Below are 27,524 nucleotides of genomic sequence, written 5' to 3'. Positions count from 1 at the left end.
CATTCCTGCCCTTGGGCACACGTCCTGGGGCAAGGCAGGAAATAGTAAGCATCAGTGATTTGGACATGACATTATGGCTACAGAATATTTTTATAAAATTAGTTCATGTTTTCCTCTCTTTTCCCCTTTCCTTTCTCCCCAGTCAGGTGGTGGCCAACTGATTCTGAGTTTCACTGCCTCATGGGTGGTAGCTGTCTAGTCAGAGAGCAGAAATTACTCATGTGACAAAAGTCCTGTGCTCTTGAGAGAACTTGGAAAGCATAATGAGAGAAGGAAATTGGGACGGGAGCCGCAGGAAGAAGCTGACTGGCCTGGAAGAAGAGGGAGAAAAGGGAATCCTCTAGGCTAGAAAAAAAGTTCCCTTTGGGGTCTGCAGGAGCAGCAAGGTCTGTGGCCCTGGAGCTGCAGGCGTGTCAGCCCTGTGGGCAGAGCCCAGGAGGGCAAAAGTCTTCAGGGAGGAATGGTGTGTTTGGGGGATGGGGCAGCTCAAGAAGGCAGGCAAACACGGAGATGAACACTTCCCTGTGTGGACACACGATCAACAACCACAGGGCCCCCCGCTCCACATTGATGTTCTGGCTCTGGCCGTCCCCTGGAATCAGGGCACAAGCTGGTGGGGGGCAGGGGCGGCACCTGTACATGTGTACAGACTCCTTCTGCCAATCTGGAGAGATACTCTGAGGCAGGGGTTAGGCAATTAGGTTTGAAGAAAGAAAATAAAGGGACATTTGGTACACTTGGATTTCTGAGAATCAAAAAGTAGCACGTTTCTGTATGGAATTACCCCAGAATTGGAGCTAAGTCACTTGGAGACAATGGTGGTGGCTGCAATAGAGAAGTGGTGGGTGGTGATGAGGGCAGACTCCCAGATGTCAATGCAGATGTGTTGGGAATACCAGGTAGTGGCCTGTAGTGGCACTCACTGCCTTTGAAAGAGTTCTACGGAAAACTTTACAGTCCTGGCAGGAAAAAGTCCAGTCTGGCAGCTCGAAGGAAGGGAGTAGGTATGAATACAGCCCTTTTAAAGCATTTGTCAATGAAATTAGATTCTCTGATTCTCAGAAGAGCACTTTAAAAAAAGAAGCACAGAGTGGGATTTTTAAGGCCTCTTATTTAGGACCTGAATTTTTCAAAATGGAACCCCTTCCTGAAAAGGAAAGGGTGATTATTCCCTTTAATCCAGGCTCTGCCAGCTGGAACATGAAGCCACATCATGGCAGCTAAATCTCTGAGAGACTCTAGGCAGGTTTTGGAGAAGGTGGCTGGGAGCACCTACCCTGCCATGGGTTCCTGAGAAACAGCTACCTGCATGAGAAGCCCCCAGCTACCTGCCCAAGGAGCCACTTTTAAATTCGTCTTGATGTGGTGGCAGGCCTGAGGTTGAGAGAGAACATAGTCCATGGCCAGGTAAAGGTGGGGTCAGAGTGCCTATGAGGTGGCCGGCTCTGTCTGCTCAGAGTTCAAAGTCACTGAGGATTTCCTAAAGTGCTGGGATTCACTTTGTCCTCAGCCTGTGGGGAAGATGAGCATTTCAAGGAGGTGGCAGCCACAGAGAGAACCCACAGCTAGTGACATGAATCTAAGACAGGGTGATGACATGAAACGTATGGTGGGCTTGAGGGCTACACACCAGGAGCGTGGCCCCTTCTCTATGAGATCACACACTCACAGCTCCTCACCCCTCTCTCTGAACCCACCATCTCCATCCCCGCGTTCAACTCAGGCATCTGTCCTTAATTACGGAAAGAGGCCTGCAAATCAGGCCAGCATAGGAACATCTACCCGAATCCTGCCACAGCAGGCAGAGCCATCTATCTCTAGTATCTACCTCCAGCCTTTAGGTGCCAGGTAGAATGTATGTGCTTGTCACCAATTATTTTCTCTCTACCCAGAAACAATCTGAAAATATAAACATCAATCAAGGGAAAAAATAATGAACCATATACTATCACCACCTAAAATTGGTTTTTCAATGATTTTTAATTGAAGCAATGAAGAATCTGATTTTTAAATAAAATTCTTAACTTTTTTCTGTCCTATAAGAGATCTCAAAATACTAAGATGAATGGTATTTAACTGACTTTTAAGTAAGTAATTATTATAAGACCTATACAGGGTTTCAAAGGGAAGCTATGAATTTCCCAATGTTTGAGGATGCCTCGATGAGGGAGAAAACCCAGGCCTTAGGGTCACATTGCATAAAATGTTCTTCTCCTCCTCCCTATGCCACTTGTTTCAAATTCATCTGTATATTAAAGAAATGAGAGATTTTACTATTCTCAAGGTTTAAAAGAAAATGTTTCCCCTTGATTATGTGACTCAAATTTGGTTCTGACTGTGCCAAAAGCTATACAAAAAAAGAGAGAGAATTAAACAAGTCATTTTTTAGCTTAAAAAACAGTGCTTGCATGAGCCAGCCATCATTTTTCAATGTCCTGGAAATTTACTAATCTTATTTCTGGTTCTATTTTAAAATTGTTTTTTTTCTTGCCAGGTCAAACATTCACAAAACTAATACTTTATATAAAACTGTACCTAAGCATGGAAATAACCCAGCTTTTCTCCTTTTGGGGGTTGTGTGCTATTTTGTTGCTCATATGAATGCGACATACACGTGGCTGTTTCAGAGAAAATATGAAAAACAGATCTTGCAGCCTTAAAGACTAAAAGCCAAGTTTAAAAATAAATAAATAAACAACAACCAACTTCTACCTCCAGAATCTGGCATACGCCATGAACCTCTTTTTGTAGTCATTAAAATAAATGCAATAAGTTCATTTAAAAACCGTTTCGATTAGGTAAAGTAGAAACTGGGCTTTGAGAGGGCTTTGTTGGCAAAACCCGGTGAAGACCCGCCAAGGTAAAGCCTCTGAACAGGGAATTCGGCCCATTCCTAAAACTTGTGGGTCCCCAGAGTAAGGACTCAAAGGATAAAGAACTGCAATCTGTGGCTATTTTTAGACTACTTACAGAATCTAAGTAGCCGCAAAAAGGAGGAAGACAGCCTTGTTAAATTCTAGATGAGAGCGCCAACTCTGATGAATCACAGCGCACAAGCTCAGTTCCTCCAGACAGGAATGCGTCCTCCCAGCGAGTCTATGCCCTTTCCTAGCCTCAGTTTCCTCCTCTTTAAAAGGGACTAGCCGGCTCCTAGGTCGTCTTCCGCTCTATTATTGAAAATCACCACTCATTTGAGAAAAGGGGACTTTAATGGCATATACTGAAAAGAGTAGTCTGTCTTCCAATAACAGGGAAAATTTACCAGGCACTTACTTGGGTGCCAGACACTGCGTTAGATATTCTGTGTACGTATTCCCTGCCTCATAACAACACTTCGAGAAAAGTATTTCATTTCTATTTAAGATGAAGGGGGATGGACAGGATTTGGAGGCGTCCTTTGGCAGGGCTGGGTGGTAGAGAGACGGGTCAAGAAAAGGCTGTGGCACGCGGCCCAGGATGGAGGCGGGGCCGGGGCCTGGGGGCGGGGCCGGGGCGGGGCCCGGCGGACTTGCCTTGAAGTAGGCGAACTGCAGAAACTTGTAGGGCTCCCGGTGCTGGAAATCCGCCAGCACTTCGCGGCTGGGCTGCGACTGGCGGAAGGCTGGCAGGCCCTGCTTGCAGCGCTTTAGGCAGTGCGCTCGGCGCAGCAGGCCTCCGAAGAGGCGCAGCTCTGGGTAGCGGGCGAGGCCGGCGGCGGGATCGGGCTGGGGCGCCGCGCTGCAGTTGCGGTGGCAAAAGGCCTCGCTGTCGCGCAGTAGGCGGTGCAGCCGCAGGCTGATCTCCAGGTAGCCCACGCTCTCCGCCCAGTGCTCGCCGCTGTACTGGTCCAGCGCGTGCCGGTAGGCCGACTCTAGTGGCATCAGCTCGTCCCGCGGGAAGCTACGGAAGCTGTAGCGCTCGTACTGGGCGCGCCCGGAGCGCAGCGCGCAGCCCGCGCACAGCAGCACCAGCAGCGCCGCCGCGGACCCGCGCCCCGGCTCCATTGCGCTGGGCGGAAGGAAGGAAGGAAAGGAGAGAGAAGGAAAAGGAGGAGAAGGGCGGCGGGATGCGGCAGGCCGAATGCCTAGGAGGCGGGGACGCCCGCCTGTGGCCCGCCCCGTCCGGCCGCCCCTCCCCACCCAGCTGGGGGGTCCTGGCGTAGCTGCCGGTGCCGGGCGGGTTCCCTGGGAAGGGCGCGCTGCCTTCTGGTCCCTGCACTAACCACTAACCTTTGCTGGGGGCTCCACTGTTTATTGGTTTGGGGACAGCTGTCTGCAAGCCAGATGCTGCCCTAATGGATCACAGATTAGCGTTACTTAAACTTTTTAATCACTTAGAAGATTTGTGGAAACGCAGATTCCTGGGCTGTACCCCTAGAGTTTCTGATTCTCCAAGTCTGGATTAGGGGTCTGAGGGTTTGCATTTCTAACCGTGCAGCACCTTGGTAAGGCTGATGCTTCGGGACCAAGGCCTAGATTTTGACAGCACTGTTAACCACTTTACCTTTCAGTGAGAGAAAAATAAAATAAGGATGTCAGTAAAATAAAAATAAAATAAGGATGGCACTTTGTAGACTATTTAGCTAGCCAAGTTGAAGATGCAGCACCTTACAACCCTGCGATTCCACTCTTCAGAATAGACTCCAGAAACTTGTACGTGTGCATTAAAAGATAGGAGTGGAATGTTATAAGCAGCACTTTAAAAAAATTCTGTAAACTATTTTGAAGTAACTTACAGAAAAGTTGTAAGGATACTACAAAGAACTCGTTATGCCCTTTCATCAAGATTCACAAATTGCTATCGTGCCACATTTCCTTTTTCTATCTATATTATCTATATGGTTTTTTCTGAATCATTTGAGAGTAGGTTGCATTCATCAGGCCTACTTCCCCCTTAATCTTTCAGTATTATGTCCTAAGAATGAAACTACATACAATGATCAAATTCAACAATGGCAGGAGGCTTTAATCTATTTCTATTCCAGTTTTGTCGACTGTATAAATAATGTCTTTTATAGCACTTTTTCCCTGGACAGGATGTAGTCCGGGATCATATATTGCATCTAGTTGTCACCTCTATCTAGTGTCTTTTAGTCTGGACCTATTCAGCTTTTCCTGTCATGTCACTGATGTTTTTAAAGAATACGAGCCAAAACAACATTGAGATATCACTACACACCTAGTAGAATGGCCAGTATCCAAAACACTGACAACATCAAATGCTGGCAAGGATGTGGAGTAAAAGGGAACTCTTATTCATTGCGGGTAGGAATGCAAAATAATACACTTTGGAAGATAGTTTGGCCATTTTTTGCTAAACTAACCATACACGTACTATATAATCCAGCAATCTCTAAAAAACACTTTTTAGTATTTACTGAAATGAGTTGAAAACTTATGTTCACACAAAAACCTACACACAAAATGTTTATAGCTAGTTTTATTCATAATCTCCGAAACTTGAAAGCAACCAAGATGTGCTTCAGTAGGTGAATGGATAAATAAACTGTGATATATTCAGGCAACAGAATATTATTCAGTGCTAAAAAAAAATAATAATAAAAGTGAGCTATCCAGCCATGAAAAGACATAGAGTCACCTTGAAAAGACATGGAGTCATGTCTTGAGTGTATATTACTAAGTGAGAAAAGCCAATCTGAAAAGGCTACATGCTAGATGATTCCAACTACATGGCATTCTGGAAAAGGCATATATGGAAAAGGCATATGAAGATAGTAAAATGATCAGTAGTTACCAGGTATTGAGGGGAGAGAGGGATGAATAAACACAGCACAGAGGATTTTTAGGGCAGTGAAACTATTCTGTATGATACTATAGCTGTGGATAAACGTTATTATACATTTTTCAAAACCAATAGAATGTACAACACCAAGAATGAACCCTATTGTAAACTATGGACTTTTGGTGATTATGATGTGTCAGTGTAGGTTGATCAGTTGTAACAGATGTACCACGCTGCTGTGGGATTCTGATAGTGGGAGAGGCTGTGCATAAGGGTTGGGGTATATGGGAAATCTCTATACCTTCTGCTCAATTTTGCTGCAAATCTAAAGCTGCTCTTTAAAATAGTCTATCAAAAAAAAAAAAAAAGAATACGGAACTGTTATAAGAGGTCTCTCATGAAACCTTGGAGTTTCTCTGATGTTTCCTCATAATTAGATTCAGATTAAGGTCTTATGACTAGAATACCAGAGAAGCAATACGGCATCCTTCTCTGATGTTGTGTGTGAGGGACATGATGTTTGCCCCTTCTCAGTGATGTTAATTTTGATTACTTTGTTAAGGTTGTGTCCATTTTCTCCACCTCATTTTTTCCTTTCATAATTAGTAAATGTTTTTGGTGTATAGCAGCACTGTTCTTAATAACAGGAAGCAGAAGTAACCTGTCTGTAAACAGAAGAGTGAATTTTTCTTAAGTGAGAGTATGTGCACATGGAGGAATATTTTACAGAAGGGGAAATGAAAGAATCACAACTACACAGAACAACACAGTTAATCTTTTTAAAAATAGAGAATGAGTCCGTTTGTTTAAAGTTTTAAAATATGCTAAAGTATAGAAGATATTATTTAGGAATGCAAATAATATAGTCTTACCTCATAACAAACACAAAGGGTAAAACTGTAATGAAAAAGGAACCATATGCACAAACTTTGGATAGTGATTCCCTGTAAGGTGGAAGGGAGGGCACAGAATTGGGAGAGTCACATGGGCTACAGGGAAGGGAGTATGAGGATATTCACTGCTTCGTTTTCTATGCCATACATATATTTTAAAGATATTTTTAAGATTACTTGTTATTTTTAAACAACTCTTAGGGGAAAAAAATTGCAATCGTGATATGAAGAAAATAAAATAAGTGAATGGGATGGAGTGGGGGAAGATTGCATGAGGAGGCAATGTTTGAGCAGAGGCCACAGGGCACATATAGCAGTCTCTCCCCATTTACCCCAGCAAGTTACTCTGCTTTGTCAGTTGGGTTTGTGAGTGGGTAGGTAGGAATATAGGGAACAATAGCTTTCCATTACAATTTAACACACTTTGTAAAAGGAAGTGAAACAAGGCAATGTGTACCATGGCTGACCCCTGCTTATGGGACTGTTCAGCCTCATCAGAGCTGCATCTGAGCCAGCGTTCTCCAAGTGATTTTAATGACAAATTTTCTTTCATATTGAAAGAATTATTCATTCTTTCAATATGCTATTATTCATTCTTTCAATATGCTATTCAGTATCCACCTTGTACCCAGGTCCCGCCCTTAGCCCTAGAAAGAAAAGATGGATCAAGTACATCCCCTTTACTGTAAGGAATTGTCAGTTGAGCAGAGGAAATAAGTCATCTATTTTTTTTTTTTTTTCATTTGTTACATAAACCTTTAGTGAACTATTGCGTGCCAGGCACTGTATTAGAGAAATGGTATCTACTCTTCCCCAGGGAACTCAAAATCTGAAGAAGACAAATAAGTAAACCTTCAATTACCCTCTCATTAGAGCTAGAATGGAGAGGTGAACAGAATACTGTGTGGACCCCAAAAAGGGCTGGGTAACTGTCTTAGTTCGTTCAGGTTGTTGTAACCAAAATACCATAGACTGGATGGCTTATATCATGGAAGTTTATTTCTCACAATTCATGAAATCCAAAATCAAGATGTCAACAGATTTGGTGCAAAACCAGCTTCCTGCTGTGTCTTCATAGAAGGGGCAAGAGAGCTCTCTAATCCCATTAGGCTCTCATGATCCCAAAGACCCATCTCCACATACCACCCCACTAGGGATTAGATTTTAACGTATGAATTTGGAAGACACACAAACATTCAGTCTATAGCAGTAATCTAGTCTGAGGGTGAGTCTGCGAAGGTTTCTTACAAGAGGCCGTGCTTGAACTCCTTTGAAGGGTCTGAGAAGATGAAATAGAGGTTGGCTGGAGGCAAAACAGAATAGGAAAGATTTCTAGCAGAGGGAATGGCACATGCAGAGGCTCAACTGGGAAACAAGATGACGGGGCCAAAGGTGAAAAAGCAGTATACGAAACCCCTGAAGTGATTCTAATAAGAAAGATGAGGGCCTGAATGAAGGCGCAGAACATAAAGAGCCATAACACAGAGAAAGATAAATGTCACAAATTAGATATTTTCTTCAGAAAGAGCCATCAGTAGTTACTTCATTAAGAAAGAGGCATTAAATCTGGGTTTAAAATGGGAGATGAGTTGTGACCTGTGATCCTAAAAGCAAAATCTAAGAGGACATGCCCAAAAGCCAAGGTTGGAGAAAGCTCAAGAAATGCATACAGGAAATGGTAGGCTGCAGGGCAATTTCATTATGTTGAGCAAATAATTATCTCATCATGGGCTCCCTAGAAAACAGAGTCTGAGGCAAGAAATAAATGTTAATGCTTTATTTGGGAAGTACAACGAAGAGAGAGAGAGAGAGAGAGAGAGAAAGAGAAAGGGGAGAGGGAAAGGGGAGAGAGAAATGAGGCAGGGAAGGTTGAGAAGCAAGACAAACTAATGCATTGCTATGCTGGCTCCTGCTTCATAACAGCCTTGAAAACATAAAGCCAGTTTCTTGGCAGGTACACCTCCAAGACCACATGTCTCTGGACAGGCCATACAGAGAAACCACACCTTGAGATAGTTAATCTGAAGGAGGAAGGGAGAGATTGTTTATTTACCGGTTCTTTTCCACCTCTAGTCTTCCACTGTGCTGTTTCCCCATGGGGAGTGAGCTAGCCTGCCCTTCTGGGTTGCACCACCTAGCCTTTTTGGGCAGCTACTTGGGAAGCATGGTGCTTTTTTCCAGTGAGTCCAAAAGTGTCTGGAGGAGCCAGAGACTCCAGGTGGTTGGTTTGGGGTGGCAAGTGTACTGCAGGGGCAGCTGAGGTGGAGCAGGTAGCCTAGAGTTGGGGAGAGAGGTGAGTAGTGATTCTCAGGTGCCACACTGATGTGTCTGATACATGAATCATAGAGATATGATCAAATTACTGCCTGGACTTTTTGACCCAGAACTGGCAAACTTAAATCTCTCATGATACCTGCATATCATGTCAAAGAGTGACATGGACCAGATGGAGCTTATTGCCGACTGGGGGGACCTACTCTGCCTAAGAAAAAGTCCCAACACATATCTCCTGTCTACTGTCACCGCATGGAACCATGGGCCTGGTGTGGCCAGACCTTTTGATCTTTGAAAAGAAACTGGAAATCTAGATTTTATACATTCCCCCGATTAAATGTGGACAACTCCAGTAATTATATAAAATGTAAGACCTTGGTGGGCCAACGTGGTAATTATCAGAACAAATAGGCCTTCTGGCCATATCTAGTTGTAACCTTCAATTGAGCTAGAAAAGTCCCATGATTCTTGAAAGAAGCGAGCCCAAACTGCAGACGTGGCTATGAAGACAAAGAGAGTGGGCTGAACCTAGGGGCCCAGGTAAGGAAGAAACAACCAACCTAGATCAAACATAAAGCAGGGAAAAATAACCCTACAAAAATGTGGCTGAGAGACCTTGTGGAAGCAGAAGCTCTTGACATATATGGTAAGGTGATAGAAAAAAGATAGAAGAGTGTTTAAAACAAAGTCTTCCTTTTTTCCCCCCTAAGGCAGGCCTCGCTTGGGGCGTTTTATATTTTTAGAGATCTCAAAGACATATTTATGTTTTTAGAAACTGAAAGAGACTTTGACAACATGGAGACAAGGACATCCTCACATTTGTGACTGTCATATGGCATGTCATTCCTGATAAATAGCTGCTTTTATTGGAGCTGTGGGGAAATTCTTGGTCAATGATTTCAAAATTTAATCTTTTTTTTCTTTCATAACCGTACCCATCAGTTGGTTATACAACTTAACTCCAGGACAGAGGTCTCAGGATTTTCTGTTGGAAGACTTAAAGACATGTAAAAAAAGATAAGGAATTGCTGTGTAGAACTGTCCACATCTGCAGGCTAGAGACTTTTCTTTAGTCGTTTAAATAATTTTTTGATATAAGAATTCCTGTATGCCCTTTACCTACTTCATCAATTGGTAACATTTTGCTTTATTTGCTCCATCATTGACTCTCGCATTAAACATATGTAATATATATGTACAATTGTATAATATATAATATGTATATACATGTTACTACCATTTGAGAGTAAGTTGAAGACACAGTATCATCGAAATTTGAAAATTTAATATTAGTACAATATTATTTTATAATCCATAGTGTATATTCAATTTCTGTTAGTTATCCTATAATATTGTTTGTAATTATTATTTTTTTCCTGATCCGAGATCCAATCATGCATCACAATTAGTGGTCATGTCTTTTTAGCAGAGGCATTGCTTTTTCCTTGCCTTTAACATATATCATTTAATACGCCTAAAACATATTCCAAATTATAATTATTTTGATAAAATTTTTTAAATACTAGAAATGTAAAGTTACTTAAATTTTTACACTGAAAGATAGGTCAGAAATGACATCGGGACTTGAAATTTGTTGAGTAAGAAAGCTTTGTCGGGACCATAAGGGAAAATAGATTGATCAAAGGGGTGGAGATTGAGTCTTAACTTGTGTGCAAAGCCCTGTTAGGAAAGAAAAACAAAGTTTTCATCTGTGTAACTACACCACACACCTCTCTTCCTTTCATTGTTCTTATGCTACTGGTGAGGCCTCTGTGCTTCTCAAACTACCTTTGGTGAAGGATCAGTTTTGTTTCTGTGGTTATAAGTACTCTTTCTCATCTATCAAGGACTGATTCTGTTGTAAAAAAATATGATCAAAATAAATTTCTAGAAAAAGAAAATAAAAATAGACATACAAAATTCACATCCACCTTTTCATTATTAGAGTCAACAAACTTTTTCAAATTGCTACAAGTTTCTAAATATCTACTTCAAATTCCTATACTTATCTCATACTATTGGTCCTCGGATCACATTTTTAAGTAGCACTGGTCTTTATTAGAGCATGTGCTATATTTAGTTGTCTAAGTGAACATCTTTCTCATTGGAGATGAGTCCCTAACAGGACAACAGCTTTCTTACGGTCATTTCATATCCCCATTATCTTGGAGCAGGAGGTTTTACATCTCAGCACACTATGTATGCACACTTGGACAGGAACTAAAAAATGAAGTATGGACAGAAAGAAGCAGGCCCTTTAAAAATAAGTCAGGCTTGAAATTCAGACAATGTGGCTTTAGAGAATCCATCGCTTCCTGGTTCTATGGCAATTGGCAAGTCATTTCACTCCAGTGTGCCTCAGTTTTCTCATCTGTGAAATATGGGTGGTAACATATTACTTGGATGGTGAGGCAGAGTGACACACCATTGCTAAATCATTCAGTACTACAATGGCTATTATTATCGCTAGTTCACCTACAAAACAAAGTCAAGTACTTTAAGTATTAGAAACAAACTACAGTCTATAGTCTTTGGGTAAGCTTTTACTATAAAGGGTCAGATAAAAAATATTTTAGGTTTTGTGGGTCAGATGGTCTCTATTTCAGCTACTCACTTGCCACTGTAGTGTCAAAGTGGCCATATGCAATATGTAGAGAATCAGGAGTGGTTCTGTTCTAATATGACTTTATGGACACTGATATTTTAATCTCATGTTGTATTCAAATGTCACACAATATTATTCTCCTTTTGAATTTTTTTCAAGCATTTAAAAATGTAAAAAGTTATTCTTAACTGGCAGGCCATATGAAAACAGGCAGCAGGCTTTAGTTTGTTTAGCACAACCCCTGTGTAAACACTTTCTGCCTCAATTCAGTTAAAAATGCCTGCTGCATATTATCACCATGGCTCTATAGGCTGGGAAAGAAGGTGAGAAAAAGTAGAGTCTGCCATTTGCTAAGGATTTTCTAAATTTTTACTTAATTTTGCAATAATTTAGACTTAGAAAAAAGCTGAAAAAACAGTACAAAGAATACCTTGATTGATTCCTCCAAATGTCAACATTTTACTGCATTTGCTTTATGGTTCTCTGTGTGTGTGTGTGTATATATACACATTTTTTTCTGAACTGTTTGAGAGTCAGTTGCAAAGATGGTGCCCTTTTCTTTCCTAAAAACAAGGATATTCTCTTACATAACCACAGCACAATGATCAAAATCAATAAATTAATACAAAACTATTATTTAATCTTTAGGTCTTGTACCTCTATTCAAATCAGGGAATTAACTAACCTACAGGCCTAATTCTGATTTCATCAACTGTCCCACTAACATCTTGTATGTGCCAAACATCTTATAGCTATGACCTCTGGTGACTCCCCCACTATCCAGTGAGTTTGCTATTATTATCCCTATTTTACCAATGAAGGAAGTGAGGCTCAGAGAGTTTAAGTAACTTGCCCACAGGCACACAGTTATTTGCACAATTATTAAGTGACAGAGCTGGAATATTCCAGCTCAAGCACGCCTGCCTCTAAAGCTTTTGCTCATTAGTACTGGATAAGGATTGCAGAGTTTGAGAAAAAAAAAACTTCAAAGTACAAGGAAAGGGAGTCTGAATTTCAGGCAAGAAAAGACCCTGAGAAAGGAAAGGCAGCGACTATTATAAGTCTCTCAAAGAAATGCCCAGTGGGAAAGGTGAACTAAATGAGCAAATGCTGGAAATTACAGCTATTTTGTTATACGATGTATAAGATTTTTTGAAACACAGCTAAGGTTACTTTTTAAAAAACTTTTTAAAGTAAAAAATAACTTTTTAACTTAATTTAGAAACAGATACAGAAAGCATTTTTTAAATGTTACTTGTGACCACACAGCTAGTCTCTGGGTGTTCCTACTGCAATGGTTCTTCACAGTGCTTTTGTTAGTCTCTTTCTGGATTATCTTGATTTGTAGTAGATTTGATTTTTCTGGAGCTCATTGCCTTTTTAATCCCATTCCAGATCTTATATTTAATTTTTTTTCATATCAAGTATATTTTGCAGCTTTACTTTAATTCCCTTTTTAAAAGCCATAGCTTCTACATTTTCTGTCAGCGCACACTCTTACCAGAGTTGAACCAATACAGGTAGGGGAAAATACCTCCCTTAACAATGTTTTTTACTAATGGTATTTTTTTTTTTAACTCTTACCAGTATAAATATTTTTGGAGGTTATATTTTTCAAAGTCACACAATGATTGTTCTTGTTTTCTCTCATAGAATAACTTGTCATGGGATAAAGAGTGGTCCCTAGCTTCTATTTTTCCAAATAAGTGAAATATGTTCTTGGGATTATACTATCAAATGTTAATTTTCCTTAAAAGAAATGAGACAAATTTTCTGTCTGCCAAAGTTATATGTTAGGACTCAGATTGGGGTAGAAAACAAAAGTGCCAGGTTTAACATTAGGATGAGTCCAGCTGTGTTTCTTTAGGTTCGAAGTGGCCTTTCCCACCCTTCTTCAGGAGGCACTGACTGTTTTGAATAGACACTTGGTTGGTTAGATTGTTTTGTATTGAGGAACCTGGAAAAAAAAAGTCTTGGAAGGAAATGCTGGCCTTGGCATGAAGGTTAGTCCCATCATCTGTGTTGATGCCCCAGAAATGTTTTCCTCAATTGGCATTCAGTATATTGTTTTCCTGTCTGAGTGTTATTAATTTGTTCAGAGTTATTTTGTCTGTTGTCATTTAGTCAAATAAAGGCAAAGTGGTTTAAACACACACACACACACACATACACACACACACACATGCACACACACACACACACATACACACACGAATGACTTAATGAGTTATATAATGGCTTGCACACACACATGCACACACACACACATACACACACAAATGACTTAATGAGTTATATAATGGCTTATTCTCTCGTAACCACCCTTCAATTTAAGAAACAAAACTTGGTTGCTCCATCCCAGAAGCCCCTCCATAGGCCACATCCCAATCTCAACCCCTCGCCTCCATAAGTAACCACTATTCTTGCTTGACTTTTATAGTCATTGCTCCCAATGTTTAAAAACTAAACCCAAAATTTTTAAAGATCCACACGTTGTAAAAAACAGTGTTAAAGAAAAAAATTATTCTAACACTTGTTGAATGGTAAGGGAGAGTTCCTTCAAGTTCAATGGAATAGAGGTCAACGCCATTGTGATAGGGAAGAGAGGTAGGTCTCAATTCTAAGTACAGCAAAGACAGCTGGAGATTATAGCCAATCGGCAGAGTGAGGAGCTCGTGGGTGGTAAATTATGAAGAGATATCAAGGGATTCTTGGTAAAGGCAGGTCAAGAACTTAGATGTCAAAAGTGGAGGGCGAGGAACTTGATCAGATATCAAGAGGGGGATATCTGACTTAGTAGGATTCTTTGCTAAGACTGGGCAGTGCAGGCCAGGACAAGACAAGTCAAGGAGAGAGTCTGTCAATAGCATAATTTAACCATACATTTTTATTTTTTGAAATAAAAAGTTAACAAAAGTTAGAAAATATTTTAAACAAGTGAATGTTGTGGCGTATCAATTACATATTAAAAAATTAAATATGTATATTTAAAAGTGATTTCCCTAAAGGCTCCTTCCTCTAAAACTCAGTTTCAACTAAAGCTGAGATTTGCACAGTGAAAAGAAAAAGGGATTTTCAGAAAGTGCCAGGAACCAGACAGGAAAAGATTTTTTACTTCAGACTCAGAGCTAGGGTAACCAGCAGTGCTAGACAAGTTAACTCACATCACAGAGCCTTTGTTTTCCCAAGTGTAAAAAGAGATATTACTACAGTCATGTGCCCCGTAATGACCTTTTGGACAATAATGGACCACATATACAATAGCGGTCCCATAAGAGTATGATGGAGATGAAAAATTCCTATTGCCTAGTGACATCATAGCCATTACAATGTTCTAGCACAACATTACTCACATGTTTGTCTTGATGCTGGTGTAAACAAACCTGCTGTCCTGCCAGTCATACAGAAGTATAGCACACACAATTATGTATAGTACATAATACTTGATAATGATAATAAACAACTATGTTACTGGTTTATGTATTTACTATACTATACTTTTTATCATTAGAGTATACTCTTCTATTTAGTAAAAAGTTTGCTGTGAAACAGTGTGCCCTGTTACACCAGCAGCTGCCTCATACATTTCTTGTGTACTGCATCTCTTGAGCACATCGTCTTCTCTTCCGCTTGATTCATTCTCATGTTGTACAGCGATGTGCTATACAGTGTTGTAGCCTAGGAGCAATAGGTTATACCATTTAACCTAGGTGAGTAGTAGGCTATACTACTTAGGTTTGTCTAAGTACACTCTGCGATATAAACACAATGACAAAATCACTTAATGTTGGATTTCTAAGACTGTATCTGAGCCTTAAAGGAAACATGGGTGTATTTTACCCTGATTTGATCTGCCAAATCAGCATCACCAGGATGTTGAGATGCTCAAAGTGCAAAACTGAAAGGTGGGAGGTGTTGCTTTAATCTCTTACAATCCAACAACGAAATAAATATTCTGCAGACCCTGGTACCTTGAGGGTTGGCATTCGAGATGATTTTAGTACAGCTGAACCATACCTCTAAATCTATCAGTAATCTCCAACAGTGGTTCTCAAACTTTAGCATACGCCAGAATAATCTGGAGGGTTTGTAAAATGACAGCTTCCTGGAGCCCATCCCTCGAGTTTTTGATAGAGAGTTCCTAGGGTGGGGCCCTGGAATTTCCATTTCTAACACATTTCCGAGTATATATTTGGTACGGGGACCACATTTTTTGGGCCACTGGTTTACAGTTTTTCGGAGAGCCCCATATACAGGACCTAGTGCATTCAGATTTATCTGGTCTTAACTTCCCCCTTCCGTCCTCGGAAGCAGCCAGGGAGCGAGGAGACCCTTGTTAAAGTCCAACCGCGAGGCGCGTTATCAAGAGGCTGACAGCGAGGGCTCCTGCGAAGGCAAAAGGGTCTGGCAGACGCCGACACCGGCCAGATAACACTATCCCGGAGTCACGCGGCCGCGCGTGATCCCCCAAGCTCCTCCTGCCCTTCTCCGCCCCCAGCTCTGCTGGCGCGGGGCGGAGCGCGGGGCGGAGCAGGCCCCGAGGCTGCCGGCAGGACCGGCGAGGGGCGGTGCCAGGCCGCGGGTCCTCAGTCAAGTGAAGCGGAGCAGCTGGCCCGGGCGCCGACTGCGGAGGAGCCAAGAAGCTAGAGGGCGGACATGCCGTGGGTCGTTCGCATCCTCTCTCTGCTGCTGGTGTCGCTGCTGGTCACCGCGCGCAGCTTGCCTGTAAGTCCGCAAGACCCCCGCGCGGGGATGCACTGATAGGGGACATTCTGGCGGAGGACGCGGCTGGGGCTGCGGCCAGTCGGGGTCCTGCAGGGCGGTGGGCCTGGGGACCCGAGTGCGCCTCGGCCGGCAGGCAGCCGCGGAGCGCAGGCAGTGGTCTGGCCCTCCCGTCCGGGGCGGGCCGGGCCGGGCGGGGCGCGCGTCCTTCCCCGCAGCTCTGTCTCTTGTGTGTTCCGCTCCGGCCTCCGGTTTCGCTTGGACTCACTTGCCTATGGCCGCAACGAGGAGGTGAGAGGAGGTGCGCCGAAACCCTTCCAGCTTTGCCATTTACAGGAGAAGGATTCCGACTAGCGCGCGTTATTAGATGAAGCCTTGGGCTCTGGCTTGGGGCGCCCTCGGTTGCCCCGTTTGTGCTCTGCGGAGCGCTCCGGAAGGAGAAAACTCGGGTCGGGGGAGGCCCCCAGCGATGGGAACAGTGGATCAATTTCCTTGCAGATGGTATCTTTTCAACCAACTCGTGCCCTTCTCGCCACTCCTCTTCGCTTCCCTTTTTGGTTTGGATTTTCCAGACCTTCAGGGTTTGGCGGTCCAGGCCGAGCGTGGGCGAGAGGCGGGCTGCAAGCGACAGCCACCTCTGCTGGAGGGAGGTCTGGCGGGGCGAGTAGGTGGGAGGTGGGGGCGTGCACGTGTGGCGGGAGGAGGACTGCGGGGAGTTGACACCGACACCTGACCCTCCGCACGTTCAGCGAACCAATTTTTGTTCCAACAGATTTGGATAGGCAGAGTCTGGGGCGTGCTTTAAGTAGAAGGTCGTGAAATTTCGTGCGGTTGACTTGTAAATTATACCCTTTGATCAACGGCTTTGAATAACTTGCCTAAGAGCAAAGTCATCCGTTTATTAAAAATCAAGGTTGAGAATCTTAAGTTTTTGGAAATATTTTAATTTGGGGTTCTTCTTGGGAAAAAGGCACCTCAAACTGAGTATTTGCTAACCTCTGTCTACCCCGTCAGTGGTTCATCTGTCCCAGATTTTTTTGGGGGGATGGAGGGGGTCTAGGAGACCCCAGGGTGAGAGCTAGCCAGCTGTGAGAACCACTGGCCAGGGTGGAATTGAGGGGATGGTTCCAGGGAACAGCTGCAGAGAAAGATGGGGATTTGGAGGGAGGCAGATCTTAACCAATATTTAAGAGGGTTGTGGGAGGGGAGAGAGATAAACTTAGGGTGAGGAGCTGGTGGACAGGATGATCCCCTGAGTAATGGTTGCTCATCATTGTTCAGTATCATTTAGCAGGGGGGTACACTGTGACTGCCATGCCCAAGGCCCACACAGGGAAGCTGGCTACAACTCAAGAATTCTTAGGTGTCTAGGTGTCCCTCCTGGGCCTAGAGCTGAAAAATGGTACCAGCAGACAATCTTTTTATGATTTCCTTGCTTACATTTGTTTAGAACAGCGGTTCTCAAACTTTAACCGTCCTAGAAATTAAAACAGACACATTTTATGTATTTATTAATTTACTTAAGAAACAATAAATCCATTACTCGTTAAGAAACATATGTTTCTTTGGAAAAAAACAATATTTCTCTCCAAATTATAAGGCAAAGAGTGGTATTGTTTTTCATCTTTGCAAATCTCTTTCATGTCTATCTTAATAGATGACAGTCGGATTCTCATGGTTACTTTTGCATTCAGTCTCGCCATATATGGTATGTAGCCTCTGGAAAACTCCACTGTACATTCGTGAGAGAACGAGAATGGAAGAGTCAGGCTTAGTAGTATTATGAAAACAGTTTTGACTAAATGGACCCCTGAGTCTCCCCAGACCACACTTTGAGAACTGCTGATTTAGAATAATATTTTTCATATTATAAAAGGCATTCCATACACGTTGTGGAAAAACTTTAAACATTCCAAAACTGGAAAGAAGAAAATGAGAACTGCACATCGTGTTAATAATCCAGTGTGTTTGTATTTCAATAAGAAAGTGTAGCCACTGACTGGTGGGCAGATGTAAGTGGCCTTCAGGTGTTGAATGGGGACAAGAAAACTCTAATATCCCACAAAGCTGACACCGGTTCCTGGTTGCAGGCGGAGCTGACCTGGAACTCTCTCCTTGACCACTGTCCTTTCTAAGGAACACTCACCTTGCAGAGCCCGCTTGCACAGAACTGACAGGGGACCTTCTTAGGAGCAGAGAAAATGGTGATCTTCAGGCAGCTGTCCCTGGGTGTGAAGGCCGCCCTGGCTGCTGGCACCGTCTTCGTGTCCATGATTATCTCCCGCTCCTATCTGGCGGAGAACCTTGAACTCAGGGCCTGGCGCTGGCTGTTACGCCTGCAGCTGGCCCTGTTCGCCAACTCGCTCATGCTTATTGGCTCCCTCTACATCTGGCGCAGCACGGTCAGCAACCTTAGCCATTCCCCAGCCGCAGAGTCGGCCTGTTTCCAGCTTTGGAAGATGGCTGTCCTGACATTTCTGGCCCTGGCCCATTCCAGTTTCTTCACCATGCTCTTTTTAGTGGCCGAGGAGCCCTATCTCTTTTCCTTGGCTGCCTACTCCTGCCTGGGGGCGTACATCATCATGCTCTTCTTCCTCTGTACCCTCAGCGGCATGGAGCAGGCCTACCAGCTCTTGGCGTGGCGCAGTGGTAAGGTCGTGGGCAGCCTTGACAAGACAAGGAAGCTGGCGCTCAGGCCAGCCCTGGCAGTGGTGGTGACCGCTGTGCTCAGCATAGTCGGGCTTCTGAACGCCGCCCAGCCCCCAGCTGTGAAAACCGTGGAGGTGCCCATCCATCAGCTGCCCCTGTCTATGGACAACCTCAAGGTCGTGCTTCTCTCAGACATTCACTTGGGCCCCACCGTAGGCAGGACCAAGATGGAGATGTTTGTGAGGATGGTGAACATGCTGGAACCAGATGTCACCGTGATCGTGGGTGACCTCTGTGATTCAGAAGCCTCAATCCTTCGGACAGCTGTGGCTCCATTGGGCCAGCTTCAATCACGCCTCGGCACCTACTTTGTCACGGGGAATCATGAATATTACACATCGGATGTCAGCAACTGGTTTGCACTGCTGGAGTCCTTGAATGTCAGGCCCCTTCACAATGATAACGTGAAGATTTCTGCCGTGCAGGCCCACCATGGTGGTGGTGAGGATCACGACTGGATCTGCTTGGCTGGGGTGGATGATATTGAAGCAGACCTCCTGCACTACTCGGGCCATGGCATGGATCTCGTGAAGGCCCTGGGGGGCTGCAGCCCAGACCACGCCACCATCTTGCTAGCTCACCAGCCCCTGGCTGCCAAGAGAGCCCTTCAGGCTCGGCCGGATATTAACCTGATTCTTTCTGGGCACACGCATGCTGGCCAAATCTTCCCCTTGAACGTGGCAGCCTATTTCCTGAACCCCTTCTTTGCTGGTCTCTACCAAGTTGCCCAGACTACATTTGTGTATGTCAGCCCAGGCACGGCCTACTATGGGATACCCATGAGATTGGGGAGTAGGGCGGAGATTACACAACTCATCCTGCAGCGGGCTCACTGAACCTGGCCTTGCCCTAGACTCCTCTTCGTTGCCCTTGCCTGTGATTCTCCATCTTTCAGAGCAGGTTGCCTGCTTGATTCCCTCCAGTCTTTCCTGCCCAGCCCTGCCAACACACCCTTGTCACAAGTCTGTCTTGAATAGTGATTTGTGGTAAGGCTGCCTGGCAAGTTCAGGCAGGTTAACTCTGTAGATGGCCAGTTGCTTTTTAATATGCATTAGTAAGGCCACTAAAGTCACATGCATAAGAACAGGCATCTGTCTTCCAGATGATGTGGAGTAAGCTATCCTCCTCTGCAGAGCTCACATGGTGTTGCTTGAAAGAGATATCTAGAAAACAGACTAGGGAAGGAACTCTGAGTGTTTTTAAACCCTCTTTAGGACTTAGGCAGTTTCCAGGATGAGTGTCCAGAGCTTTTCTGGGTAAAGAGCATGTTGCTAGGTAATCTGGCAGAGCAGGTGAGAAGGAGGCCCCTCTGGCTGCTGGAGAAGAAGGTTTTCTTTTTCCCCTTGGTTCTGTCACAGTCACCTGTATCAAGAGCATCAGCAAAACCCACTGGAATATAGGGCTCATCCTACTCCAGGCCATGAGCGATGCTGTATAACCGTGCTGCTGAGCCTCCGGGATTGTGGGCGGGCTGGAGAGAAACGTGAGCGCTGTGGTCAGTGATGGCAGTAGTTAGTCCTGCTGCACAGGAGTTTGGAGGGTGTTTGACTCCCTGGTCTCCTTTTCTTTAACGCTTGGGTGAGTTTACTAAAGACAGGCTACTTTTCCCTATTTAGAGATGAGGAAACTGAGGCAGAGAGTGGGAGGTAGGCCATGGGCAACATGACAAGGTGTGTAGGAGATTCTGGGCTAGAATCGACATCTACCTCTCCGTGAAAGTGTTCGTTCAACTGCGTGATGGTTAAGTAGCTGTATGTGTTACAGGCCAGTACAGGATTTGAACAGTTAACAGTGTAAAGAGAACAGCAAGGGCCTAGAACCCGATGTTCTTTAAAAGTCATTTGCTCGAGTCTGATTTCAACTCACCTGTAACCACAAAGGCCAGGGCTCGGAGGGGAGTTGGCCAGTTTCAGTGTAGGATGTCTGTTATATTAGAGGAGGAGTCAAGAAACTGGGGCCCCTACCCCAGGTTTGCGTGTGATTTCTATGAGAAACCGAGGTCCACTCTCTACCAGTAAGGAAGGCACATGGGGAGTTGCAGGGCTCTGTGCCTTGAGGGCCTTGAGGCCTGCCTTCCTTCTGGGCTCTGGCTGTGGGACGCTGGGACTGTCCTTCCTGTTGGATGGCTTCCAACCCCCTGGCTTGACCACATCAGAGCTGTCCTAGGGCTCTGGCCACATATCCACAGGGCCGTCTCTGCTGGCGGATGGATCCGTAGAAAAATAATCAGAGGTTACTGTGTCCAGAATGACCTTACCTCTGTTGGTCCGGCCCTTGTGCCACACACAGGACTTTAACCCTAGGGTAAGAATAAGCACTATTGTTAGGACAGGCCTCACTGAGAAGACTGAGGACCTGGGCTCAGCATTAACTTTTTTGTGATTAAGAGTCTTTCTCCGACAGGGAATATAGACACCACTCTGGCTGGAGAGGCTCACCTGGCCGCTCACTGGTCAGGCGGCACTGGGCAAATGACTTGACTTCACTGAGCCTCGGGTTCCCTCACCCTAAAATGAGGATAATTATATCTACCTCAAGGTAGTTTCCTGGGGAGGATACTGAGACCTGTCACATGAGTTTACACAGGAAGCACTCCCAGTTGTTAATTAGTAAACATCACGTTAGGGCTTGCCAAGGAGTAACGCTTCACAGGTGCCCTGGGAATTTATGGAGCAGCCAGTCCTGGGGAATGTGAGTGGGTAGCATGCCACCTGCTGCTGGGGCTTTGCTTTCCCCTGCCTGTGTCAGTGTGTCCTTGTGCCTGCTTTGCCTGGCCTGAGGAAGTCACTTCATTTTCCTCCTTGCCCTCTTGGTGGATCATGAAATCCTGGAGGATCCTGAAGGCCATCCTTCTTGTTTCCAGGCAACAGGGTATTGACAGCAGCCTTTACAATCAAATTTAAAACATGTCTTTGAGTCGATATTTCAGTGGTTTCCTTATTTTGCCCCCTTTGTTTTTAAATAGCCTTATAGCCAAGAATAAGTTTGGAGGAAAATTTATTCAGAACCGAGGAGGAGACCCTAGAGAGCCTTTCTATTAGCACATTTTGCACATAGCAGGATTGTAAGAGAGGTGAGATGCCTTGCCCAGGGCAGTGGTCCAGCTCTCGAGTTCCCTGACTGCCTTCTCCATGGTGGCACTCCAAGCTCACCACCTCTCCCGGCCTCAGAAAGCTTGCTCTTCGAAGCCCTCTCACTTTCTTGTGACCTGACCCCATTTTTTGGATCAGCGTTATTGGCTTTTCAGTTCTCTTTTGTTTAGATTTCACCAGACTACAATAGTTGTACCATTTGTCTTCCGCCCTTTGGTGTAGCTGGTAGTGTTTGACTCACCTGCCATTCCACTTATTTTACTGATTTCTTAATTTTGGATCTTTCTCATCATTGCCCTGAGATGGATGAAATTAGCTCACATCCTCTTTTTTGTCTTGGATCTTTATCTCTTTCTCTTGAGTGCCATCGTTTTTGAGTCTTGTGTACTCTTCATCCTCGCTCTGAAGTCCTTGTGTGATTGACTCCTCAATGGACAAAACAAGTCCATCTTCTGTGTACGAGGAATAGTCAGCCACACCTTCTCATATGTGGCTTGTATTCCATGATGTGGTTTTTCCATTATTGCCCAGATATGGCTCATCACGGCACCTTTTGCGTTCCTTGTTCTTCACTCACTTATCTTCCTTATTTTGTTTGCTTATGGCCGGAGGAGGTGGTGAGAAACATTTACTTGAAGCTTGGAAGATGTTTCAATTTTATTTTAGTTTCTTCTTTTAAAAAACCTGTTAAATGCAAGCTACAATGAAATGTAATGCTTTTAAAAATTAGCAATAATATGTAAAGTATGATACTGTCATTATTAAGCCTCACTAAATTAATCCTACTACCATCCATTCTAAACATCCATCCATCTTTCACGTCTTGTTTTGTTTTGTTTTAAACTTTTATTGTGAAAAACTTTTTAGTATTCATAAAATAGAGAGAACAACATACCAAATCCCCATGTACTCATCACCTAGTTTAAACAATTGTGACTATTCTGCTATTTCTCATCTAGCCCTGCCCCATGCTTTTTCTTTTCTTTTTTATTTTTCCTTTTTTGGCTGGAGTATATATCTAAGGCAAATTTTAAAAAACATAATTTCACCAAAAAATACTTCAGTATGAATTCTTTTTTAAAAAGTACATCCCTAATGCTGCTATATCCAGTGGAATTAACAGCAATTCTTTAATCTCATCTAATACCCAGTTAGGATATTTGGGGCTAGAAGTCAAATCTTCTATCTCTCCATAAAAGTGTTTTTTTCCCCACTGTTTGAGGCTTACGTAGCTGTATCTGCTATATGTGAGTAACAGGATTCAAATGCATTTATCTGTCTAAAGAGTTAGTGTTCAGTTTTTTTCTGATGATCTCAATTGCCTTTTTTTTTTTTTTTTGTACTGTGGTAAAAAAACACACATAGCATCAAATTTATCATCTCAGTGATTTTTAAGGGTGCAGTTCAGTAATATTATGTATATTCTCACCGTTGTGAAACCGATCTCCAGAGCTTTTTAATCTTGCAAATCTGAAACCCTCTTTTTCCCCCTCCCCTCAACCCCGGTAACCACCATTTTACTTTGTTTCTATGCATTTGAGTACTATGGGTACTTGATGTAAGTGGGATCATACATTTTTGTTTTGTGATGGCTCATTTCACTTAGCATAATATGCTCAGTGTTCATCCATGTTGTAGCATGTGACAAGACTTTCTTTTTAAGGCCGAATAATATTTCATTGTATGTATGTATCACATTTTGTTTGTCCATTCATTCATCATTGGACATTTAGGTTGCTTCCACATTTTTTGGTCTATTGTGAATAGCGCTGCTGTAAACATGAGTGTGTGGATATCTCTTCAAGACCCTGCTTTCTCTTCTTTTGGATATGTACCCAGAAGTGGGATTGCTGGATTACGTAGTAGTTCTGTTTTTTTTTTATTTTTTGAGGAACCTCTATACTGTTTTCCATAGAAGTTGCACCATTTTACAATCCCACCAACAGTGCAGAAGGATTCCAATTTCTCTACATTCTCACCACAACTTGTTATCATTTGTTTTTGTTAGTGGTGTGAAGTAATAACTTACTGTTTTGATTTACATTTTTCTGATGATTAGTGATATTGAGCATCTTTTCATATGCTTGTTGGTCATCTGTATATCATCTTTGGAAAAATGTCTATTCAAGTCTTTTGCCTATTTTCATATCAGGTTATTTGATTTTTTGTTGTTGTAGTTCTGTATACTGGGTATTGACGCCTTACAGATATATGATTTGCAAATATTCCCATTCCATAGATTGACTTTTCACTCTATCAATTGTGTCCTTGATGGTCAAAAGTTTTAAGGATGTTCCATTTGTCTATTTTTGCTTTTGTTGCCTGCGCTTTTGGTATCATAGCCAAGAAATCATTTCCAAGTCAATATCATGAAGCTTTTTCCCTCTGTTTTCGTCTAAGAGTTTTATAGTTTTGGGTCTTATGTGTAGGTGATCCATTTTGAGTTAATTTTTTTGTATGGCGTTAGGTAAAGATCCAACTTCATTCTTCTGCATGTGGATAGCTAGTTTTCCCAGCACCATTTGTTGAGGAGACTGTCCTTTCCCCATTGAGTGATCTTGGCACCCTGTCAAAGACATTTGAGCATATATATGAGGGCATATTTCTGGCTTCTGTATTCTCTTCCATTGGTCTCCTTGTCTATCTTTATGTCAATACAACAGTGTTTTGATTACTGTAGTAGCTTCATAATATATTTGGAAATCAGAAGTATGAGTTTTCCAACTTTATTCTTTTTCAAAATTATTTTGGCTATTTAGCTTTTCAGTGCCATATGAATTTTAGGATGAACTTTTCTATTTCTTCAAAAAATGCCATCGGGGTTTAGATAGAGATTGTACTGACTGTAGATCATATTGGTCAGTATGGACATCTTAACAATACGAGTCTTCCACTCCATGAACGTGGAATATGTATTTGTGTCTTTAATTTCTTTCAGCAGTATTTTGTAGATCTCAGTGTATGAGTCTTTCACCTCCTTGGTTAGGTTTATTCCTATGTATTTTATTCTTTTTGATGTTGTTATAAATGGAATTGTTTTCTTAATTTCCTTTACGGATTGTTCATTGTCAGTGTATAGAAATGCAACTAATTTTTGTATGTTGATTTTGTATCCTGCAACTTTGCCGAATTCGTTTATTATTCATTCTATCTTGTCATCTATGAACAAAGATAATATTACTTCTACCTTTTCAATTGAATGCCTTTTATTTATTTATTTTTTGCCTACTTGCTCTGGCTAGGAATTCCAATATGATGTTGAATAGAAGTGGTAAAAGTAAGCATCCTTGCCTTGTTCCTCGTTGTAGAAAAAAAGCTCACAGTTTTTCACCATAGAGTATGATGAAAGCTGTGGGCTTTTATAGATGGCCTTTATTATGTTGAAGTAATTTCCTTTTGTTCCCAGTTTGCTATTTTGTCATGAAAAGGTGTCAAGAATCTTGTCAAATCTATTTCTGCCTCAATTGAGATGATCATGCAGTTTTTATCCTTCATTTTGTTAATATGGTGTATTACATTGATTTTCATATGTTGAACTATTCTTGCACTGCAGGAATAAATCTTACTTGGTGTATAATTGTTTTAATCTGTTGTTGAATTCAGTTTGCTGTTATTTTGTTGAGGTCTGTACTTTTTTTTATGTCGTGTCTGCTTTGGTGTTAGGTAATGTTGGCCTCATAGAATGAACTTAGAAGTGTTCTCTTCAGTTTTTTTTTGGAAGCATTTCAAGAGGATTGGTGTTAATTCTTCTTTAAATGTTTGGTAGAATTCTCTAGCAAAACCATCTGGTCCTGGGTTTTTCTTTGAGAATTTTCAGTTGCTGATTCAATCTTCTTATTAGTTAGTGTGTTCAGATTTCTTATTTCTTTATAATCCAGTCTTGATAGGTTATATATTTCTAAGAATTTATCTATCTCTTCTAGGTCACCCAATTTGTTGGCATACAGGTGTTCATAGTAGTCTCATAATCCTTATTTCTTGGACATCAGTTGTAATGTTTCATCTTTTATTTCTAATTTTAATTATCTGAGTCTTTTCTTTTTTTCTTAATCTAGCTAAAGATTTGTCAACTTTGATGTTTAAAAAAGAAACTCTGTTTCATTGATTTTTTTTTTCCTCTTGTTTTTCTAGTCTCTATTTTATTTATCCCTGTTCTAATCTTTATTATTTTCTTCCTCCTGCTAGCTTTGGGTTTAGTTTCTTCTTTGGTTTCTTGAGGAATTATGTCTCTTTACAGTTCCTTTGTTTGAATCAGGACCCTAAAACAGGGTCTATATATTGTATGTGGCATATTTCTTAAGTCTCTCTAATTCTATAACACCCTCCCCTCTTATTTTATGTTATTTATTTCTTTAGCTTATCTGGATATTATATCTTAAAATGTCCTACATTTTGGATTTGTGGTGATATTTAATATGTTGTACTCTTACTCGTATTTTTTATAAAATGATAGATCTAGAGCTCTATAAAAAAGCTAGAGGTTAATAGATTCAAAGTCAACTTTTTCCCTTTTTTGATTGGAAGACTTCATTGCTTTCAGTGATGATAAGATTGACCCATGGGTCTGTATGTTGTCAGCTTGTTTTCTCCACTAGAAAGTTCCTCATCAACTTTTCATCTATTATTTTAGCAGTCGATGATTGTTACCTAAAGTCATTATTCCACTTGGAATTGCAAAATGGTGATCTTTAAAAAAATAATATGATACATTTGTTTCGGACTTCTGTAGGCCAGAGAATTAAATAAGCTTCCTGGGAAGAGTTAGTTGGCTTTTAAATATTGAAGAGACAATGGAAACTTCTTTCATTTCAATTCTGCATTCTGAAGGAATTTTTTGGAAACATAATCTTGCCATCAGCGCTGAAAATGGTGATTTTAATTTCATCATGTTTTTTACACTTACTAGCTGTGGTTTTTCTACAAAGAACTCTGCTCATCAATTGTTTACTCTGAAAAAATCTATAGCAAAGGCAAGACAGACCCTAAATTTTTCTTTATTCATCAAATTTCAGAATAATGAGTTGCTGCCCAGCCATCTCCAAGGATAACTAATAAGTTTTTCTTTGGGGTGGGACAGAGTATTATGAATTTGGCCCTTATTATATATCGGATATTTTTCAATTAGTTGAAGTGATAAATCTTTTGATGCTTAAACTATCTCATCTTTAGCCAGTTGGAGCTTTCAAATTGGCTCTTACGTCATTTTGTTGTGATACTAATATAGTTTTTGAAAGTTTTAGGCTTATGTTGTACATATTCTGCCCAGACTTAGATTAAGTAATTTTCTTGAAGGGGCCTGATTCTTTTTACTGGGAAATATTTCGATACCATAATTTGAGTGTTAGAGGAGCTAATTGCTACTGGCTAGTGTCAGTTCTAAGCTATTTCAGTGAATATTGCTAGGAAATAAATATTTTTTTAGAAAGAAAAAAAATTTTCATTTATAGTAGTATTTCCAATTCACATGGAAGATTATAGGCTTTTTAAAGAATGGACTTTAATTTTTAG

At 42.1% G+C, this 27,524-nt stretch overlaps 3 protein-coding genes across 6 annotated transcripts in view; 2 read left to right on the top strand and 1 right to left on the bottom strand.

Annotated features, from left to right (window-relative positions):
- CRTAP (cartilage associated protein) overlaps positions 1 to 4,058 on the bottom strand; it is a 22,554-nt gene extending 18,496 nt beyond the window's left edge. Inside the window, exon 1 of the mRNA XM_006905727.3 lies at positions 3,513 to 4,058. Coding sequence (XP_006905789.1) covers positions 3,513 to 3,983 — 471 coding nt within the window. The 5' untranslated portion in view covers positions 3,984 to 4,058. The remainder of the gene's footprint in view (positions 1 to 3,512) is intronic.
- Positions 4,059 to 16,040: 11,982 nt separating this feature from the next.
- GLB1 (galactosidase beta 1) overlaps positions 16,041 to 27,524 on the top strand; it is an 89,315-nt gene continuing 77,831 nt past the window's right edge. Inside the window, exon 1 of one of the 3 annotated variants that reach the window (XM_025039210.1) lies at positions 16,041 to 16,218. In XM_025039210.1, coding sequence (XP_024894978.1) covers positions 16,150 to 16,218 — 69 coding nt within the window. In that variant the 5' untranslated portion in view covers positions 16,041 to 16,149. Of the gene's footprint in view, positions 16,219 to 16,497; positions 16,517 to 27,524 lie in introns of those variants that run through there. The other 2 variants (XM_006905726.3, XM_025039216.1) reach the window with 2 other exon arrangements.
- On the top strand, positions 16,398 to 23,492 carry TMPPE (transmembrane protein with metallophosphoesterase domain). 2 transcript variants are annotated; one of them, XM_015597026.2, is made up of 2 exons: positions 16,398 to 16,506; positions 18,306 to 23,492. In XM_015597026.2, the coding sequence occupies exon 2, from the start codon at positions 18,417 to 18,419 to the stop codon at positions 19,758 to 19,760; it is 1,344 nt and encodes a 447-aa protein (XP_015452512.1). In that variant the 5' UTR covers positions 16,398 to 16,506; positions 18,306 to 18,416; the 3' UTR covers positions 19,761 to 23,492. The 2 variants fall into 2 exon arrangements, with proteins under 2 accessions (XP_015452512.1, XP_024894988.1); XM_025039220.1 differs by having other exon boundaries at positions 16,435 to 16,516.

Source organism: Pteropus alecto, unplaced genomic scaffold, assembly GCF_000325575.1.
Source record: "Pteropus alecto unplaced genomic scaffold, ASM32557v1 scaffold10, whole genome shotgun sequence".
Taxonomy (NCBI): Eukaryota; Metazoa; Chordata; class Mammalia; order Chiroptera; family Pteropodidae; genus Pteropus; species Pteropus alecto.
The sequence above is the reverse complement of the archived record's forward strand: the minus strand, read 5'-3'. Positions and strand labels throughout refer to the sequence as shown.

Bases quoted from the DNA above. Each gene is read 5' to 3' on its own strand.
- TMPPE (XM_015597026.2), top strand. From the start codon at position 18,417: ATGGTGATCTTCAGGCAGCTGTCCCTGGGTGTGAAGGCCGCCCTGGCT.